Source organism: Corticium candelabrum, chromosome 11 (assembly GCF_963422355.1).
Source record: "Corticium candelabrum chromosome 11, ooCorCand1.1, whole genome shotgun sequence".
Taxonomy (NCBI): Eukaryota; Metazoa; Porifera; class Homoscleromorpha; order Homosclerophorida; family Plakinidae; genus Corticium; species Corticium candelabrum.
Genome location: NC_085095.1, coordinates 7,743,813 through 7,761,794, shown reverse-complemented (window position 1 = coordinate 7,761,794; position 17,982 = coordinate 7,743,813). Strand labels below are relative to the sequence as shown.

The following is a 17,982-nucleotide window of genomic DNA, read 5'->3' as shown; positions in this document are numbered from 1 at the left end:
TCCACGTCCGGCAAATCAGGCTATACACGCGAGTCAGGCTGCACTCCCGCCGGTGTGATATGTGGCGCACAGGACAGCGTAGAATATCCAGGTTTGTAGCTAGTTTTATTAAATGGTGTGAAGCGTGAGTCGGCCTGATTTCTGTACAAGCGTTTTGTGCAGAAGATGGAATTTTCTTTTTGGCGCAAAAACTCGACCTTTACATGTAGAAGTAAACGCAGCGATGCCATCAAAGTCTGCAGTTGCATTAGCAGGTACGCACTTGTAGGGCCTCGGAGTCCAGATTGCACTATGTGCAGTTTAGTTAATTAATAATTAACGATTTATGCGTATAAATGAGTAACTTTGCTGCTGAATTTATGTTGCGTGACTTTTGTTTTAGAGGTGAAATACAAAGTTGGTGACAAGCTGCATGGTTTCACTGTAAAGAGAGTTTCGAGTGTACCAGAGCTTCATCTCGCTGCTGTCCAGCTTGTCCATGATGACACAGGAGCTGAGCATTTTCATGTGGCACGCGAAGATAATAACAATGTGTTTGCTGTTGCATTTCGAACTGTGCCGATGGATAGTAGTGGAGTGGCACACATACTGGAACATACAACCTTGTGTGGTTCTGAGAAATATCCATGTCGTGACCCGTTTTTCAAAATGCTTACACGATCTCTGTCAACATATATGAACGCTTGGACTTGTTAGTGTACAGCAAAATGTTTGTCCTTTTGTTTGTTTGTTTATTGCTTTGTCTGTCTGTTTGTTTGTCTGTTTGTCTGTCTGTCTGTTTGTCTGTCTGTCTGTTTGTCTGTCTGTCTGTCTGTTTGTTGGTCTATCTGTCTGTCTGTTTGTCTGTCTGTTTACCTGTCTGTTTGCCTGTCTGTTTGTTTGTCTGTCTGTCTGTTTGTATGTGTGTATGTCTGTATGTCTGTCTGTCTGTCTGTTTGTCTCTCTGATTGTCTGTCTGTTTGTATGTTTATTGGACATTATCTGGATGAATGTGTTGTTTTCGTAGCACTTCTAACATTAAGTTTTGTGCTTCAGTTCCTGACTTTACGATGTATCCATTTGCCACTCAAAATGCACAGGACTTCAAGAACTTACTGGCTGTCTACCTAGACTGTGCATTCTTTCCTACATTGAGTGAAATGGATTTCAGGTATGTACATTCTACTCAAACACTATGATCTCTGTTACTCTAAAGGCCATGAATATTAACTGACACCGAATTCTAGCAGTGCATTACACAAACAGTCCATCCTATGTGATGTAAATTGTTACGTAAGTTTACAGTAGTCGTACAGAAAGCAGGTATTTGAACAAACTTGTACACAAAGTATTATCATGAAGACATTATTTTGTCAATGCTTTTTGCTTGAATGTAAAAACAGTAACATAAGCAGCTGCTTTTCAGGGCATCCCCAGCCCTACAGCTTTGCTTCTGTGTGCTACTCAGGAGAACTCTGGGCCAGCACTAACCAATCTCAGGCACAGATCCAGTGTTCAATTTTGCTTGGTGCTCAGTTAATATTAATTAATAAAGAGATCAACTGACAACAATGCGACAATGACTATCAGCAAGAATCATTCTATGAAAATTTGTTATCCAATAAGGTTTTGTAAGTTTTATTCTACGCCTAGCAAAGTCTTTAAAAATAGCTTCATAGTTGCTCTAAGCTTGATCACTGCGTAGATATTGTCGCAAAACATCCAGGAATGAGTGACACACCCCATAGGAACCTTGGTATTTGGGCATGTTGCGCCTTATATAAGGTAGATCCGCGCCTGAATCTTTTTGAGCCAGGCTAGGTACTTGCAGGATTACTGGCTTGTGATGCCAATTGAGGTGTGCGCACTCAAAGTCTCATAGGGACCTCAGCAGCTGATTATACAGTCACAGTCAGTGGTCACTACTTTGAATGTACTACGTCATAGTTAATTGGGTATCTTATTGAGGGCATCTTATTGATTCAGTTTAAGATAATGATTTCTAATAATAAAGGCAGACTCATGTGACAGTGTTGTTATGTTTAGGCAGGAAGGCTGGCGTCTTGAGCCAGAAGATTTAGCAAAACCCGACTCTCAGATTATTTTCAAAGGAGTTGTTTACAATGAAATGAAAGGAGTGTTTGTAAGGCCATTGTTATGTTGCCTAAGTAGTAAACCTTATGTACGTGGTGATGTATTATACAGTCAAATGCAGAGAATCTGTTTGAAACTCAGTTGCAGCGTAGCATCTTGCCTAGTCATACGTACTCAACGTCTTATGGTGGCGACCCTCCTAACATCCCAGATCTAACAGTATTGTGTTGGTCCATTGTTTTATGTATGTTTCTTGTTTAATTATTCTTGCTTTTTAGTGGTCTCAATTGAGAGACTTCCATTCACGCCACTACCATCCAAGTAATGCAAAGTTCTATACATATGGCAACCAGCCTCTTGAAGGTCACTTAGAGGCTATCAATGAACTGGCTTTGCGGAGGTTTACAAAGGTCCATACAAGCACTGCCATACCAAATGAAACGAGATGGTCTGAACCAGTAAGGACAAAATGTGTGTGCTGGATGCTTGAATTGTTTATAGAGATTTTGTTTGATCGTAAACTATAGCAAGTGCAAGAAATGGCTTGCCCGTTTGATCCAATCGCTGCTGATCCTGACAAGCAGACGACTGTTAGTGTTGCATTTTTGCTTGGAAGGTTTGTGCATTAGATTCTATGTTGTGTTTGAATGTGATGACTGTTGTTGTTTGGTGATAGTCTTGCTGATATGGATCCTGCAGAGGTTTTTGTTCTCAACATTCTCTGTTCTCTTCTCATCAAAGGCCCAAATTCTCCATTTTACAAGTCTTTAATTGCATCTAATATTGGATCAGATTATGCTCCAAGCACTGGGTAAGGCTTGTCTTTCAAATAGACTGATTACAGAAATTTAAACTGACTGGCTTGGTATATAGGATGCATGGTCACACAAAGGACGCTTATTTTGCAGTGGGTTTACAAGGTATTTCAAGGGATGATGTAGAGAGAGTTCGAGATGTAATACGTCAGACAATAGACCAAGTAATCGAGTATGACATGCAATGAACAAACATTGTAGCAACTGTAGATGAATGTTGTTTTGTTGTAGAGAAGGATTTGATGAATCTCGAATTGAGTCTGTCCTTCACTCTGTCGAGTTGTCACTGAAACATGAAACATCAAACTTTGGTCTCAGTCTTGTGTCAGTAAGTAGAAGCAGTTTGATTAGCATAGTAATATAGAAATGAGGGAAATACGCTGTTTGACGATAGCCTTGACACTAGACCTTCTTCTTCTTTTGGTGGTCTTTCCACATGAGCATAGGGAAGCCAAGCAGTGTCGAGGCTAGTTTGACGGACGGTATATATATATATATATATATATATATATATATATATATATATTAGGGTAAAATGGAACTACATGCAGTTCAGTTGGTATGACTGGTGTGGGTGCTATTTGGTCATATGAGTAACAGTAAAGAAGCTAGAACTGTGTGACTTGGATGACATACTGCTTATCTAGCATCTTGGCATTAAGTGCTGATTCAATGTAATGAATGAAGTACGGTGTAGCATGTGAACTGTGTCTGACTATGGGATTGCTGATTCTGTTTGCATTGCCAGTCACTAATGTCAATGTGGAACCATGGAGCAGAACCAACATCAACACTTCAAATAGGAGACCATATTGCAAGGTTTAAGGTAGCAATTTGTTCTAACTCATAGTAGTTGCTGGTTCATTCTTTATTGTGAATGATTTAGGAAAACCTTGCTTTTCCAACATATTTGCAAGACAAAGTTAAGCACTACTTGAAAGAAAATCAACATAATGTTACACTTATTATGTCTCCAACGGTTGTTTGTGATTGTAGTGTATGTTTGAGCGTATTTGCTGATTATAGTCTTTTCTATTTGTTGTGAAGGACGATTATCAGGTAGAACTGGAGAGGAAAGAAACTGAGAAACGAGACACTATGTTGTCCCACCTCTCACACGATCAGAAAAGTCGACTTTATGCAGATGCCCTTGAACTCCTTGACTATCAGAGTAAACAGCATGACAGTTCTTGCTTGCCATCACTCACAGTAGCAGGTCTTACATGTTCAAGCTGGTAGGATTCAAGTCCTTGATCGTTTCAATTATTTTAGATATTTCTAAAGAAGGTCAAACTGTTACAATGGAAGATTTGCAGCCAAGTTTGTATTAATTATGTAGACTCTTTAGAGATATGCTTTGTGTAGTTGTGATTTAGTTGGTCTTTTTTCTGTTTGTAGTGGGTATTTCGCTGCAGTTCTGTCCACAACCAACAAACAATGTCACATATTTTAGAGCATTATCAAGCATAACATCTTTGAATGATGACTTGAAGCCATATGTTCCTTTGTTTTCATTTATTGTCACGCGGTAAGCAAATCCTACCATCAAATGGTGACTGTTCCAACTGAAGTTTTCTATTGAAGGATTGGAGCTGGTAACTTTGACTACCAGCAAATGGCTCAAGAGATTGAACTTCGTACAGGTGGTTTAGGAGTATCAGCTCACGTTGTGAGTAATCCCAGTGACCTGAATGCTTTTGAGCAAGTAAAGTCGATGCCTTTGATACTAGAGTTAGAGTAATGGTTTTGACTATGCAACAGGGTGTATGTTTTTCATCATTTTGTCTTGATCGGAATCTACCTTACATGTTTTCTTTGTGGCAAGACATCTTTAACTCGTAAGTTTCTTTATGTTGTATTTTCTGTTGTACTGCAGTGTTTCAGCAATTTGCTGTGGTAGACCTGACTTTCAAGATGTTGAACGCATTAGAACTTTAGTGACAATGTTGGCTGCTGACATGGCCAACTCAGTTGCAGATAGTGGTCATGCATATGCTATGAGTTATTCATCTAGGCATCTCACACCAGCTGCAGAACTGGCAGAGAGGTTTTCTGGATTGCAGCAGGTATACAAAGTAATTGATAAATACATTAATTAATTAATTAATTAAACTTTTGACATCTGTTTAGTTTGTTTATAGCAATATAGATATGTGATTACTTGTGTCAGGTTGCTTTTCTAAAATCTATTGCTGATCAAGATGACTTACAGCCACTCATCAATAAATTAACACAGATAGCAGTTCATGTTCTTGACTGCACGAGCATGAGGCAAGAAACAGGATTTTTAATACATTTTTAGTAGTTGTTGCTATTTCATTTTGATTTAGATGCTCAATCAATTGTGTTCCTGAACAAGCAGATGTGATAGGTGCTGCTATGGAGGGATTTCTTGATGGTTTGCCAAAGAACAGAGATGACCCCGATGCACACGTGGAGGTTTCTATTGTTCTGCATTCTCGTGTGTACTTTATTAACAGCAAGCTTTGATCTGATGTGTGCAAATGTGTGTAGAATGATGACTTCTTTCGTCAAACAGTTCAAAGTCATGTGGTTATGCCTTTCAATGTAAATTACACAAGCAAATCTATTCAGACTGTTCCTTACACTCACGAAGACAGTGCCTCGTTAGTCTTTCACAAACGCTTGACATGGTAACGAACATAAATTGACATTTGCATTCTGTAGGTTGAGAATTTTAGCTCGACTTATGAGTACAAAGTTTTTGCATCGAGAAATTAGGTGCAGTGCTGTAGCACCATAATGTGGTTCAGCAGCATGAGAGTAAGCTAGGTTTTCCGTTTTTTTAGAGAGAAAGGAGGGGCTTATGGTGGTGGGGCTAGCAGTGGATCAGGTGTATTTCAGTACTTTTCATACAGGTAGGTACATGTACTCTTGCATAAGATTGAAAGTAATAGGTAATTTGTTATTCTTATTTGTGCCCGTTCTAGAGATCCCAACGCTGTAGAGACTTTTGATGTGTACAATCAATGTGTTGATTGGGCTGTAGAAGGCTCTTTTGCTGACCAAGATGTGGATGAAGCAAAACTTTCTGTCTTTTCACAGGTACAGTAGCTAACTGCTACAATGTTGTCATTCATTATGAAGTAGAAAGTGGTATGTACATATGCAACTTTCGTTGTTTATAGATTGATTCTCCTGTTTCCCCTGGTACACAAGGGATGACCAGGTTTCTGAAAGGGATCACTGACCAACAGCAGCAGGAACACAGGAAACGTCTCTTTGAAACAACAAGACAGAGCCTCATACAAGCTGCTGAAAGGTCTGTATCACGCAAAGGTAACTAATGATTGGTGAGACCTTACTAGAAAGCCTTTGACAGGTATCTAGCTGCAGGGCAAAGACCATCTGGAGAAACTATTTTAGGACCAAACAATGAGGAGACTATGTATGACTCTAGATGGACTGTAATAGGGGAGATTGGGGGAACATTAGAAAGTGATGTATAGAAAGGATATGCACAGCTTGAACTACACAGGATGTCCGGTGTTTTAGCATTGTTTGGCTTTTGTTACCTTGATGACTTCAAGAAGTGACAGTGTACCTGCCACAGGATCTATAGCTGTGAGTACTGTACTCTATTTTCAACTGTGGATTAGGAAATTTTGCATAATCAAGTGTTAATTAATGGCGTTTGAGATCTGTGTTGTTAGTATATTCTGTTGGGAATCTATAGTTCAGTCTACTACACCTTTTTCCAGGTTGCGCAAGGGAATTGTTGGTAGACCACTCCTTGTTTCTGTGGATTTGACCTTTATTTTTGATAATGACGCATGACTCAAGGGAAGTTTAGGCTCTCACCTTTGTCTTTCCTGCCCGGCCATTTATATATTTAGGGATGCATGGACTGAACACATGGCTCATTTATTACTCGAGAACAAGTCAGAAAAGTTATGGATTTCTCCTTTCGTGCGTGTGCCTTCCTCTTCTTGGTAATCATTGGAACTGGTAGGTCATCTCGACTTTCTTTATAATTTTTACTGTTTTGAATGCAACGACGTAATGTAGTTGCAGCCGATCAGTCCTGGTGTGGGAAGCCAGTTGGTGTGGAGTGTGAATACTGTACAGATGATTATCGAGTGAAGAGCAAGTGTTCTCTTTGTAAATGTGCTGTTGGGTATGCTCAAGAGAGGAAAGGAAGAAAACTAGTGTGTGTCTTGAAAAAGTACAGAAATGGCACTGTTGCAGCTAAATGGAAAGGCAAACTACAATGTCAAAAAGGTACATGACAATGATGTTACAATTCTTGGTCATCAGTAGTTCATTTTGTGTGGTTAGTGGATAAAAATTGCAGTGTGGACAACATAACGAATTTAGTAAATGCACAACAACATGTGAAACACGGAGACAGCGTCAGAATGCAATGTGCTGACGGTCACTATCAGTTGTATGGGGAGAAGATGAGTCGCTGTCTTGATGGTAAATTTTATCCAAGCATCCATGTCGTTCGTTGTCAAGGTATGTGTTGGTAGAGGTTAATATCTTTGTACTATTCAGAAGTTTAATTTGTGTACCTTGTACATGTGTGTTGTAGTTGTAAATTGTGGTTTACCTGCTCGTCAATCACCGAATTTGAAATTATTCTACACGGGCAGTACCCTCAAACACTATCTATATGGCTATGGCTCAACAGTATCATACAGGTGCGTTGAAGGTTTTACTTTGGTTGGAAAAGAAGCGCGTCGATGTCAAGCCAATGGCACATGGGAAGACAAAGATCCTACTTGTAAAAGAGATTGCATCGTTGGTAACATCACTAATTTGATTGTTGCACAACAAGTTGTAAGACATGGAAAGGGCATTCGAATGGAATGTGCTGACGGTCATCAACTGTATGGCGAGAACCAAACGCGTTGTCTTGACGGCATATTCCACCCAACCATTGACAACGCTCGTTGTCAGGGTAAGTGTTGATTGAAGTCAACTGGTTGTAGTAGTAGACCAAATATAATTGTTGCGTATGTTGTGTTGTAGTGGTACATTGTGGTATTCCACAGCGTGGGTCACGTCGTTTGAGAGTGATTTACACGGACAGTAATAATAGCTTGGAGCAATATAGTTATGGTTCCACACTCACTTACAGATGCATTGAGGGTTTCACACTGATTGGAAGGAACAGACGTCAATGTCAAGCCAATGGTGAATGGGAGGGCACCAAACCTCACTGCCAGAGAGACCGCAGCAGCAATAGTGAGTTTTGAATGTTTTATGTACGCAATAGAATTGATATGGAAGCGACTACACTAAATCTTAATTCACCTATTAATTGGATTGTAGAGAAAATGTGTCAACCAACAGCTGATGTGCTCTGGAAGCCAGTGAAGACTGGCCGTAGTATTAGTATTGCAAATGAATGTCCTGCTGGACTTGCACCTCTAGATGATGTCACTACATGGACTTGCATGAGAAATGGCACGTGGAAACGAAGTCCAGCTACAGTGTCATGTGTTCTTTCTTGCAAGGAGCCTCTTCCTACTATTCGAGGTGCTAGAGTTATCCGGTCACGTAATAGGGGTGCGCGATTCATACAAGGAGATGAAGTTAGATACAAATGCAAGAAAAGGTTCACACAGGTAGGAGGAAACGCAACTCGAATCTGCTCGAATGGCCAATGGCAGGGACAAGACATAATTTGCTCTAAGGAAGGTACTAGTTAAAGATTTTAGAAAGGCTACGCAATTTAGTCGACTGCTTGAGCTTGGATATTAACTATAAATATTTTTCTAGAATTATGCAAACCGGTACGTCCCAAGAATGGATATTCTACCGCTATAAGCAGCCTGAGCAGTGTTCCTGGCGAGTACAGAAAGGGAGACATCGTCTTGTTTGATTGCAATTTTGGATATCGTCGGATTGGTTCAGCTGAGGCAGTGTGTGTAGGGCCATTGTGGAGGTTTTCTGATGGCGTGCCGCGATGCAAAAGAGCAGCGACGGATGATATGATCGCGCTTCTGAACTAACTGCAGGTTACTTGCTTGTATGATAAGGTGTGTACGCGTGCATGTATTCTACCCATGCCAGTTTGCATTAGGCAGGTATCTGCATGTACTAGTTAATTAAAGTGATGCAGGGACGCTGTAGCGAGCTCTAGTCTGGTTACTTGTTAGTGAATGAGTGCAGCGCATGTACGTGCTGCTGATAGACACGAAGAAGGTCTGCAACTTGCAAAGGAACATGTCTATTATACAGACTTGTAATTCTAAGAACAGCTAGATTATTGACAATCAGGCGGTTTTCGTCCGACTCGTACGACCAGAGCTGTCACCGGTTCCGTCTACTTCATACATGTATTTTTTCTCGATTGGTCTTATCAGTATAAGTTTAAACGTGCTACTCAACAATTAATTGACGTAGAAACAAACGCTAGAAATCGTAAGCTTCTCGCTGTGCATGTGATTTCTCTTCACGAGTCGAGACATTGGCTACAATTCGAGATGTACAGTTTCGAGTGCTTACAGTATTAAAGGGGAAAGAATTTGGTCATTAGGCTTTGTTACACCACAAGTACGGTACTGTGCTGTCATAGTGGTGCCTGTAGCGCAGCTTTAGCCTCGAACTTCAGACCGCGAGTGCACAAACACATTGAAAACCAGACAGTTTGTCCCAGATTTCTTGATTGTATAACGGTATGGTAAAATAAAATCATTGAAGATTGACAGTTCGATATGCTGTATATCCATCATGATAACTTATAGGAGTACATCAATTGCCTCAAAACATTCATTACCCTGCTTACCTACATCTTATTTTATTCATAAACAGAGGCGGGATGTTAACTCCAGTGTGTTAACTAAGAGTCTGTATCATCTCTAGGAAGCTTCCATTTGGCTGTATAACCATTATCATTACTGTCTCTTTCCCTTCTGTATGCTGATGTCTTTGGTGTGTATTCTCCCAGACCTGCAGACCTCAAATGACCAGCAGCCATCTTTTGCGCATATCTCAACTTTTTGTCTCGTTCAGGATTGCCTATAAGAACACAACAACAAAGACAGAAAAACCTTACTTAACTAGCCCATCTACCACCATTCCACTGCAAGAGCATACTTTTGATATCTGTTGTAGATTTGGGTGCAAATTTCGATTCAAATTCTCGACCTAAACTCTGCAAGCCGCCCATTACTCTTCTTTTTGCTGAAGGAGGCGACTCTGTTGTTTCTTCTGTCGGCGAAGCTCGCCGTCTCTTGGCGGCCTCTGAGTAAGAATAAACACCTTGATGCGGCGTCTTCCACGTACGAGAGGGTCCATTCCGTGGAGCAAGATCTGGAAATCGCACACTCTCACGACGATCTAATATATAAATAATCACATAAAACATCAACCAAAATGAAATAAAAATGCGAGTAGAGACAAAACACAAAGTGACCTCTGACTGATGATGGCGAGAAAGAGAAATCATCGTGACGACTATTAGTAGATTGCCCTGCGTATAAGACAAGTAGGTTTTCCTTGCCAACAATGACGTCCAATCTATCTAGCCTATGTAGGAGGATATCAACAAAGCACACACCTTTCGTAGCAACGGCCCCGTGACGGCTATAAGATCCAGTCGTCAGAGGATAAACAGGTTGATTCAACTTCGACTTGGCTACAGACACATTTTTTCGGATATTCCAGACGCCTTCGAGATCGAGATCAACACCTAGGCGATCGGACACTCAACAATTGACTCGTCATGAAGACATTTATCGACTCTACCCGTCAACGAGGTTCGAGGTTTTACCGGAAGCGGTAGCTGCATGTTGCTGCAAGCAACCTGATCTTCCTTCTGTTTACTTCCAGGATAGAGAAAGCGAGGCGGCTTGCCTGGAGATGAAGCTGCTGCTCGAAAAACCAATAAAATTCACATCGAAATACAAACACTCTAATCCACCTTTCTCCGCCTCTTTCTTATCCTCTTCTGCCATGGCTTCGAACTGAGACACGCGATCTTTCACAGACATATTGTTGACCATGTTTGTTTCTCACTGTGCTGACGTCATATCTCGCGCACGCTCCGTACACCCGGCGGCAATAGCAAACTTGAGAGGCTCGTTGCTCGTCTGTTATGCCATCTCGCAGGCATGGACGTCTCTCCAACGACTTCTTTCTTTGCAGCACTTCGACGTATAGCTCTAAAATTGGATAAGAGTTCACGTGACCTTCGCAGTAAGACAGAAGAGAGAACAACGTCATTCAGACTGAGAGAGATGCAAAGTGATGATGCAAGGACGCTTTTGAAACTGGGTGCGTTGTTGGATGAGGCTCAACAGCTAAGGGTATGGAGTTACTATCGCCTGTTTTGAAAACTGTGTGCCTAATTGTCATTCACTTTATTACAACTCGAGCACAAGCCCAAGCCCACACACACACACTTTTCCTATTTCCTCCATTACAATAGTAACAATATAATAATTAAATTTTAAGAGCGTGTCTAATGACTTAATATTTGTAGTGTATGCATTACCAAACACTAATTTAGAGTTCAATAAATAACCATTTATGTCAAACCTTATAAGGTAGGTGTTCTTTTCAGTGTATTATGGAAAAAGAGGTTCTTGAGTCTGATGGAGGAGAGTTTCCTCAGTTTGTGACTGCATGTGGTGCTCTGCATGATCAACACGCTGAAGACATTGAGAAGCTACAGGTGCAGTTGGAGAAGTATGGATTCCAAAGGACAGGTGTGAGGAAATTGTGATCATATAACATTTGTTTAGTATTCTGGGGTGTTTGTTTTTGCAGAAGATACCAAAGGCATTGAGGCTGAGGCTGTGGCAGCAGATACAGACGTACTAGATGAGACTGAAGGAGACAAGAACGAGGGCAAAGAGAATCGAGAGGCTTCACCTAGTTACAGTGCCTTGAAAATTAATCTAAAGAGATTGAATGCTCTTCGAGACATGAGGAAACCACAGACTGGTGAGTTGCATTGCAGTATGTGATGACTTACTGTTTGAGGCTACAAGAACATGAAGGGGCACAGACAACACACACACACACACACACACACACACACACACACACACACACACACACACACACACACACACACGAGTTAGTATCTATCTGGGTTTACAAAGTTTTTAACATGGAACCATACAGGCAGTTTTGTCATCCCTGTTTTTCTGTCGGGAACACCAATTTTGAAAATTTGTTTCTGCTGCTTTGTGAACACTTGTTTGTACACTACTGTACTGGCAATATATAGGTCATGTGATGTGAGTCATGTGATGTGGGTCATGTGACCCCCAAAGTTTAATAGTTTGATAAATACTGATCACACATGACCTATATCACATGACCCATATATACATTTTTGAATCTCACACATACATATGTACAGCTGCCCTGGGGTTGGCAGCTATGTGACTGCGCTTGACAGCTACACTCAGATCTGTTCAGATTGGAACATGTTGGTCTGACAACTGTGAGTTGTGTTGCTTCGCGTAGATGTTTGTAGGTATTGAAATTGTAATATTTATTGGTATGAATGTTTGTGGTTTAGTACAAGAGCCAGGACCAAGTCAAAGTTTAGATGAAACAGCAATGAACACGTCGACTGCCTTTCACTCTCCCTCTCATCCGGGGTTTGTATATTATTCGGTTGGTGCATGTTAACGTGTGATCTGATTTCTTGTGCTTAACAGTCTTGACTCTGTTGAGGTGGCATGCCGTATCGCAAAGGATTTAGACCAGAAAGATGATGTAGTGAAAACATTAGAGTTTACTGACTCTCCATTGGTGTCGAACAAAGAGAGCATTGTCCACAATATATCGTCAACAAGTTCACATCGTGGTGATCAAACATGGACTGTATCAGCACCATCATATGTATTACAGCAGAGAATGTCCAACCCAGACTTGAAGCTTACAGAAGGTATTGAAGTGGAGTTATTATATTATGAAACTATAGTGACACTGTAGTGATGCCTACTTGGCCTGTCTGTCTGTCTGTCTGTCTGTCTGTCTGTCTGTCTGTCCACTTACCCCTTTGTTGGTTCATTCATTAACTGGCGTATTTGTCAGTTGTCTCTGTATTTAGCAGTAAGATACCTACCTACCTCTTCAGCAGGTTTGATTTATTGGTCGACAGTAGGATGTCACTTACCTGAACATGTTGAGACTACTGTCTATTCCCCCTAAGTGTGAACTGGAAGTGAGTAATGAAGTAGAGGTTACACCAGGTGTGCTCATTAGAACACTAAGACCTGCTCCAGTTGGACCATGTTACACCAGTTATCTTAAATGGTTCCAGTTGCTGATCTGTTGGTCTTACAAGATAATTGGATAATAAGTTGCTCTACCCATTTGTCTTTGATATGCAAAAGTATTATCCTTCCGTTTCGTTTGTAGGAAGGGCTTACATAATTTGATAAGGCCGCACCGAAAAATTGTCTGATTGGGGTAACATGCAGCGGAAAAGACAGGCGGGCGGATTTTTTATTTTTAATTTTTTTATTTTTTGATATCTATGATATGGTTTTACCATCGACATTTGACACGTATCGACGCTTAAACTCAGCTGAGAGCTGCACCTCATCATCTAACTCCGCGTCTTGTTTGGAGGAAGTGTCTGTGGTCGCAGTTCGCACGGTGTGTACACATTGTCCACCCGATCACCTAATCCAACCTCCTGCAATACCTCACGAAGTCTACAGTTCCCAGACACACGAAGAATCTTGCCATCTCTCAAAACGCGTGCTCCCTTGGACACGGATATGCACAGAGCAACAGAAGACATTTTATTTCTCGGTATGCGCATGCGCAACAAAAATTACCAGCGGCCCCCCAAACACGGGCGGGTGGGTTACCCCAAGCTGACAATTTTTTCGGTGCAGCCTAAACAGAAATACCAGATCTAGAGGTTTCTAACGATACCGAGATCATCGCAAAAGTTCAAAAACAGCAGAGATATTGATGATTTTCAAAGTTCACATTTATGGGGAACAGACAGTAGCAACCATTTGGAAATGTGATTTATATGCTGGTATTAGCCATGCACAAGTAGACAGTTTAGTTGAATTCTGCAGATTGTGATTTCTTGACAACATGATGTCTATCTGGCTTGAAGTTTTTCGTATCTTGAACGTCTTTGTAGCTTGAAGTTTATTCATCGTCATGTGGCAAATTAGTGCGTTTGGAGTAACTAGCAGGAGTGGTATCCTACTGTTATCAGTGTATCTTAGATTTTTTAGTGTATTCTCACCACCAGATTAGATAATAGTGGTTCACACTTACTGTTTGTTTGTAGCCATGTCTCCTGTCGCTCCTGTGAGAAGGAAGTCTGAACATAGTCTCAATCACAGTGAACAGAGGAATCACCACACTAGACGGCTGCTTCCTCAACCTGGAATCAGTATCTCCAATCATGCAATGTATGCTGGATTTACCCCACCAATCCCTAAGTCTTCTCATCATGCCCGAAGATCAAATAAAGAAAAGGAACATCGTCCGACGTCTTCACAGACTTCCATTGTGTCTAATTCACTTGCATCACTAGCAGCACTCGCTTCTGAATTAGAGACATCATCATCCAAACAGCAAGAACGACGTAAACAAGGTCAGATCCAACGTATTAGTTCATCACCTGCCAACCTTGGGGGGAAAGCACTAAAGCAAGCTCTTCAACAAATACAGGCACCTATGTCTAGTAGTAACACTGGGGCCCTGGCTAGTCCAAGTCTTCAGACATTGCAATCTTATCAGTCAATGGAAAGACATGAATTGAAACCTGTAGCATTGGTTTCTGGGCAGTCAAAAGGAGTTAGTGGTGGTAGAAACTCACCATCATATTTCGAGCAACTCGGAAAAGCAAAACTTGAAGCTGACTTGTCCATGCTTCAGAATAGCTTTACCTTGTCCGAACATTTAGACACCTCGGTTACGGTCAACCAGCCAAGCCCATTGAAACAGATAGCACAAGTTAGTGATGATGAATATCAAACATCGGCTGCATATCTCAAAAGACAAGTTCCTCTGTCGTATTTGAATGATGTCATTTCTCTGATTAATACCCACATTGCAACAGAACGACAGACAATGCGTGTTGGTTACCTGTCCCTGTCTGAGCTGCAAAATGAGTTGGGGTTGGGCTCTAAAGCAACTATTATTCAACTGCTGCTGATCAAACTTCATCGGATTAAACGAAATGGCAGCTGTCCAACGAGTGAAATTATGTATTCAGTGTGTTAACTATGAACTGGTAAATATATTGAATATATATTGTATAAGTTATTAATGAGCAGAGGTGTATGTTACTGTTGTGTTATTGCTTTGGTTCTTCACTAAATGTAGACATAATTGAGAAAAATTTGCACAATCTTCAATTGCCAGTGCTACTTGTGTCATCACGAGTTCACCAAAGCGTGGGCCGACGACTTGTAGTCCTAGAGGCATTGATTTCTTGGACAATCCAACAGGAATGGAGACTGCAGGGAGGCCTACACACCAAGTTGAGTCAGTGTTGTTAACTGATTTAATATGTGAGCTTGTTATATACCTGCAAGGTTGACCGGGCAAGCAAATATGTCTGTTGCAATTGCATAAGATGAGACTCCAAGTTGGTATTTTCCAAATGTTGTTGCACAATGGGCTGTAGTTGGATACAGAAGTACGTCCGCAATGTTAGATGTAGCGCAGCTTTGAGTCCTCGTATTTGGGTCTGCAGCACTTTTTCCAAGTACAGAGTAGAAATCTTGAGCAATGAGACGCCGTACTTTGGCTGCCATTGTATAATATTCTCCATACATTCTGCAGGCATAAACACGGAGTTGCTCTGTTTAAGCCACAAATACAATATATGAGCAAGTATTCCTTGCCTTTCTGAGAGAAATAGAGTTCCAGATCTAATTCGGTTACGAGTTACAATTCGAAATCCTTCTGCTCTGCTCTCACCATAAAGAGAATCAGTAGAGTGATCAACTCCAACTGCCCGATGTCCTACATGTAACATATTGAGATCATGAGAATGGTAGGAAGGTGGACAAATACACAAAGTTGACTATACCATACTGGAGGCCATCATATTTTGCCAGGTTTGATGCCATTTCAGCATTACAGACTGCATAGTAGCAGGCAAGTGCCAACCTTGTGTGTGGAAGAGATACCTCCAACACCTCGGCTCCAGCATCTGCAACCCATTTTGCTGCCTGTCTCCATATGTTGACATTCTCAGGTGCCAACTCATCAATATAGTATTCCTAAGAATCCACTTCAATTAGACAATAAAGACCGGTTACTGTTTATTTATACTTTCGGTATTCCAACTCTGACTCCTTCCAATGGCTTTTGCAAATGTCGTCTATTTTGTAAGAGTTTAGAAACTTGTAGTGAAGACTGATTTGCACTGGTGCAGTCCAGTGGATCGTGGCCTGATATAGCGTCTGCCATCAGACTAGCATCTTCAACTGATTTGGCGAATATTGCTGGACAGTCTAAAGAACTAGCTAGTGGAACAAGTCCATAACGAGATGTTCGACCGTAGCTGGGCATGTATCCAACAATACCACACAACGATGCCGGAAATCGGGTCGATCCTCCCGTGTCAGAACCCAGTGCCCTAACACAAACAAAACACATAAGAGTCTATTGCAAGCTAGAACAGCAATGACGAATGCACCCAAAACAGAGATGAGCAGCCACAGCACATGCACTGCCTCCTGAGCTGCCACCTGCTATACACAACTCTGATTTATCTTTATCCTCAATGTCCACATCCGTGGTCCAAGGATGTAAGACAGGACCATAGTGGCTGGTCACAGATGCACTTCTAAAAGATAACAACCAGCAATCCTCTTGTTTTCTGACGTGATAATAGAAACAATCAAACCCCATTGCAAATTCATCCATGTTTGCTTTGCCAATTAGAATGGCACCTTCATCCAGTAATCGTTGCACAACAGTAGCAGTATACGGAGGAATGTAGTCTACAGATGAGGCAACCACAATGAGACCATCACCGATAGTCCTGTAAATTAATTAAGCTATTGTACTATAATTTTCCAACTAAACAAAAACAGCAACAATCTGAATATTTTACCAATGGTTACATGTTACACACATTTCGTGTCTGCAAAGTGCACTCAAAAAATGTCAAATTACCAGCAATTTCAAATGTGCTTTGCAACTCAGCAATCTTCCTGTAATCATGTACTGTCTACTGAAAACTTATCAAAAGATATCTTTCCTGTCAAAGCTTTTATAATATACTAAGTGTTTCTGATTTACATGTTTACACTCAGTCAACTTCTGTTACGAACGACTTCATTAATTTAACTCTTGATTGCTGTGTGAAACATCTTTTCTTTTTATATAATGATGTGCCTCAAAGCCAAGGCATGTCATTACAGCAACGGCTGGCTGGGGATTTCAATTGTAACACATAAGACTGTATGACCTTCCAACATTTTTGATGCACATGTTGTAAGGATCCCTTTTGTAGAATAATTGTCCTTCACAGCCACTGGAACTCCATCCAGCAAGCCAATCTTCTTACCTACACATTTAGGTCAACAACAATTTGCCTGCCAACAGAAAGTGTACGACAAGATGAGACCATATTGCACCTTGCTGTCTCCTTCTATCTGACTCTTTGGCTTGTTGCAATGCCATGTCTGCTGTAACTGTTATGAAAGCGTTCAAATGTTTCTTTTCCTTGATGTTTTGCAAGCATGCATTGGTTAAGTCAAGAGAACTCAGCTCTCTGCTGTTGAGTTTTGCGAGCACCTGCAAAAGGGAATTCCCCTCAATATCAATACCCTACTGACACTGACCCTTCAAATTACGACCATTTTAATGATTAATGATTTATTAAATTTTGCAATTGTACCTCACGCAAGCCGAGACTGACGATTGAGTGTGATTCCGTACAGAATCGCCGATTCTTTGACACCTTTTGGAGCCCCGCTATTAAATTACATCTCATACTTTCTACAATCATCATTTCAACTAGTTTTGTAAGTTTTCAAAAGAAATTAGCTGCTCTACAAAAGATATTCTGATAACAGCTCCGTAAAGTTGTTCGCGCGAGCATTCTGGACTCCGAGGTAACTTTGCGCGAGAGCTAGGGAGCATAAATAGACTTTACAGCATGGAT

The 17,982-nt window shown here is 41.0% G+C and overlaps 5 protein-coding genes across 6 annotated transcripts; 3 read left to right on the top strand and 2 right to left on the bottom strand.

Moving 5' to 3' along the window:
* Window positions 1-3: 3 nt before the first annotated feature.
* LOC134187308 (presequence protease, mitochondrial-like) lies at window positions 4-6,592 on the top strand. Its single transcript, XM_062655419.1, has 27 exons — window positions 4-91; window positions 163-254; window positions 383-691; window positions 1,036-1,150; window positions 2,026-2,122; window positions 2,185-2,292; window positions 2,352-2,531; window positions 2,601-2,689; window positions 2,750-2,884; window positions 2,947-3,060; window positions 3,120-3,216; window positions 3,637-3,714; window positions 3,775-3,867; window positions 3,936-4,104; window positions 4,161-4,208; window positions 4,287-4,416; window positions 4,473-4,593; window positions 4,650-4,726; window positions 4,789-4,954; window positions 5,059-5,159; window positions 5,219-5,327; window positions 5,403-5,515; window positions 5,577-5,630; window positions 5,699-5,767; window positions 5,840-5,954; window positions 6,038-6,171; window positions 6,232-6,592. The coding sequence occupies exons 1-27, from the start codon at window positions 60-62 to the stop codon at window positions 6,356-6,358; spliced, it is 3,072 nt and encodes a 1,023-aa protein (XP_062511403.1). The 5' UTR covers window positions 4-59; the 3' UTR covers window positions 6,359-6,592.
* An 85-nt stretch (window positions 6,593-6,677) lies between these two features.
* LOC134187309 (complement receptor type 2-like) lies at window positions 6,678-9,405 on the top strand. The gene is made up of 7 exons (XM_062655420.1): window positions 6,678-6,857; window positions 6,918-7,130; window positions 7,188-7,367; window positions 7,444-7,812; window positions 7,884-8,099; window positions 8,187-8,555; window positions 8,637-9,405. The coding sequence occupies exons 1-7, from the start codon at window positions 6,803-6,805 to the stop codon at window positions 8,867-8,869; spliced, it is 1,635 nt and encodes a 544-aa protein (XP_062511404.1). The 5' UTR covers window positions 6,678-6,802; the 3' UTR covers window positions 8,870-9,405.
* Window positions 9,406-9,504: 99 nt separating this feature from the next.
* Window positions 9,505-10,890, bottom strand: LOC134186401 (uncharacterized). Of its 2 annotated transcripts, none has more exons than XM_062654369.1 (6): window positions 10,783-10,890; window positions 10,608-10,730; window positions 10,420-10,551; window positions 10,276-10,332; window positions 9,957-10,199; window positions 9,505-9,878 (listed from the first exon to the last, which is right to left on the bottom strand). In XM_062654369.1, exons 1-6 carry the CDS (start codon window positions 10,862-10,864, stop codon window positions 9,700-9,702), a joined length of 816 nt encoding a protein of 271 aa, XP_062510353.1. In that variant the 5' UTR covers window positions 10,865-10,890; the 3' UTR covers window positions 9,505-9,699. The 2 variants fall into 2 exon arrangements, with proteins under 2 accessions (XP_062510353.1, XP_062510354.1); XM_062654370.1 differs by having other exon boundaries at window positions 10,608-10,727.
* A 32-nt stretch (window positions 10,891-10,922) lies between these two features.
* Window positions 10,923-15,208, top strand: LOC134186399 (uncharacterized). The gene is made up of 6 exons (XM_062654367.1): window positions 10,923-11,167; window positions 11,425-11,569; window positions 11,631-11,807; window positions 12,394-12,475; window positions 12,536-12,765; window positions 14,140-15,208. The coding sequence occupies exons 1-6, from the start codon at window positions 10,973-10,975 to the stop codon at window positions 15,078-15,080; spliced, it is 1,770 nt and encodes a 589-aa protein (XP_062510351.1). The 5' UTR covers window positions 10,923-10,972; the 3' UTR covers window positions 15,081-15,208.
* LOC134186400 (glutamyl-tRNA(Gln) amidotransferase subunit A, mitochondrial-like) lies at window positions 15,088-17,962 on the bottom strand. The gene is made up of 10 exons (XM_062654368.1): window positions 17,716-17,962; window positions 17,453-17,612; window positions 17,284-17,382; window positions 16,717-16,813; window positions 16,507-16,656; window positions 16,140-16,446; window positions 15,895-16,087; window positions 15,707-15,827; window positions 15,388-15,638; window positions 15,088-15,328 (listed from the first exon to the last, which is right to left on the bottom strand). Exons 1-10 carry the CDS (start codon window positions 17,827-17,829, stop codon window positions 15,123-15,125), a joined length of 1,698 nt encoding a protein of 565 aa, XP_062510352.1. The 5' UTR covers window positions 17,830-17,962; the 3' UTR covers window positions 15,088-15,122.
* Between the last annotated feature and the right edge of the window lie 20 nt (window positions 17,963-17,982).

What these genes read in the sequence shown, in the direction of transcription:
- LOC134187309 (XM_062655420.1), top strand. Translation starts at nt 6,803, where the DNA reads ATGGATTTCTCCTTTCGTGCGTGTGCCTTCCTCTTCTTGGTAATCATT. An exon ending in TGACAACGCTCGTTGTCAGG is followed by an intron (nt 7,813 to 7,883) that starts GTAAGTGTTGAT and finishes GTTGTGTTGTAG; the next exon opens with TGGTACATTGTGGTATTCCA. An exon ending in CATAATTTGCTCTAAGGAAG is followed by an intron (nt 8,556 to 8,636) that starts GTACTAGTTAAA and finishes ATATTTTTCTAG; the next exon opens with AATTATGCAAACCGGTACGT.
- LOC134186399 (XM_062654367.1), top strand. Translation starts at nt 10,973, where the DNA reads ATGGACGTCTCTCCAACGACTTCTTTCTTTGCAGCACTTCGACGTATA. An exon ending in CATGAGGAAACCACAGACTG is followed by an intron (nt 11,808 to 12,393) that starts GTGAGTTGCATT and finishes TTTGTGGTTTAG; the next exon opens with TACAAGAGCCAGGACCAAGT. An exon ending in AGACTTGAAGCTTACAGAAG is followed by an intron (nt 12,766 to 14,139) that starts GTATTGAAGTGG and finishes GTTTGTTTGTAG; the next exon opens with CCATGTCTCCTGTCGCTCCT.
- LOC134186401 (XM_062654369.1), bottom strand. Translation starts at nt 10,864, where the DNA reads ATGGTCAACAATATGTCTGTGAAAGATCGCGTGTCTCAGTTCGAAGCC. An exon ending in TAAGAAAGAGGCGGAGAAAG is followed by an intron (nt 10,731 to 10,782) that starts GTGGATTAGAGT and finishes TTTTTCGAGCAG; the next exon opens with CAGCTTCATCTCCAGGCAAG. An exon ending in CGGGGCCGTTGCTACGAAAG is followed by an intron (nt 10,333 to 10,419) that starts GTGTGTGCTTTG and finishes TCTTATACGCAG; the next exon opens with GGCAATCTACTAATAGTCGT.
- LOC134187308 (XM_062655419.1), top strand. Translation starts at nt 60, where the DNA reads ATGTGGCGCACAGGACAGCGTAGAATATCCAG. An exon ending in AATGGAAGATTTGCAGCCAA is followed by an intron (nt 4,209 to 4,286) that starts GTTTGTATTAAT and finishes TTCTGTTTGTAG; the next exon opens with TGGGTATTTCGCTGCAGTTC. An exon ending in GGTTTTCTGGATTGCAGCAG is followed by an intron (nt 4,955 to 5,058) that starts GTATACAAAGTA and finishes TACTTGTGTCAG; the next exon opens with GTTGCTTTTCTAAAATCTAT.
- LOC134186400 (XM_062654368.1), bottom strand. Translation starts at nt 17,829, where the DNA reads ATGATGATTGTAGAAAGTATGAGATGTAATTTAATAGCGGGGCTCCAA. An exon ending in ATGGATGAATTTGCAATGGG is followed by an intron (nt 16,657 to 16,716) that starts GTTTGATTGTTT and finishes GTTATCTTTTAG; the next exon opens with AAGTGCATCTGTGACCAGCC. An exon ending in ATATGATGGCCTCCAGTATG is followed by an intron (nt 15,828 to 15,894) that starts GTATAGTCAACT and finishes TGTTACATGTAG; the next exon opens with GACATCGGGCAGTTGGAGTT.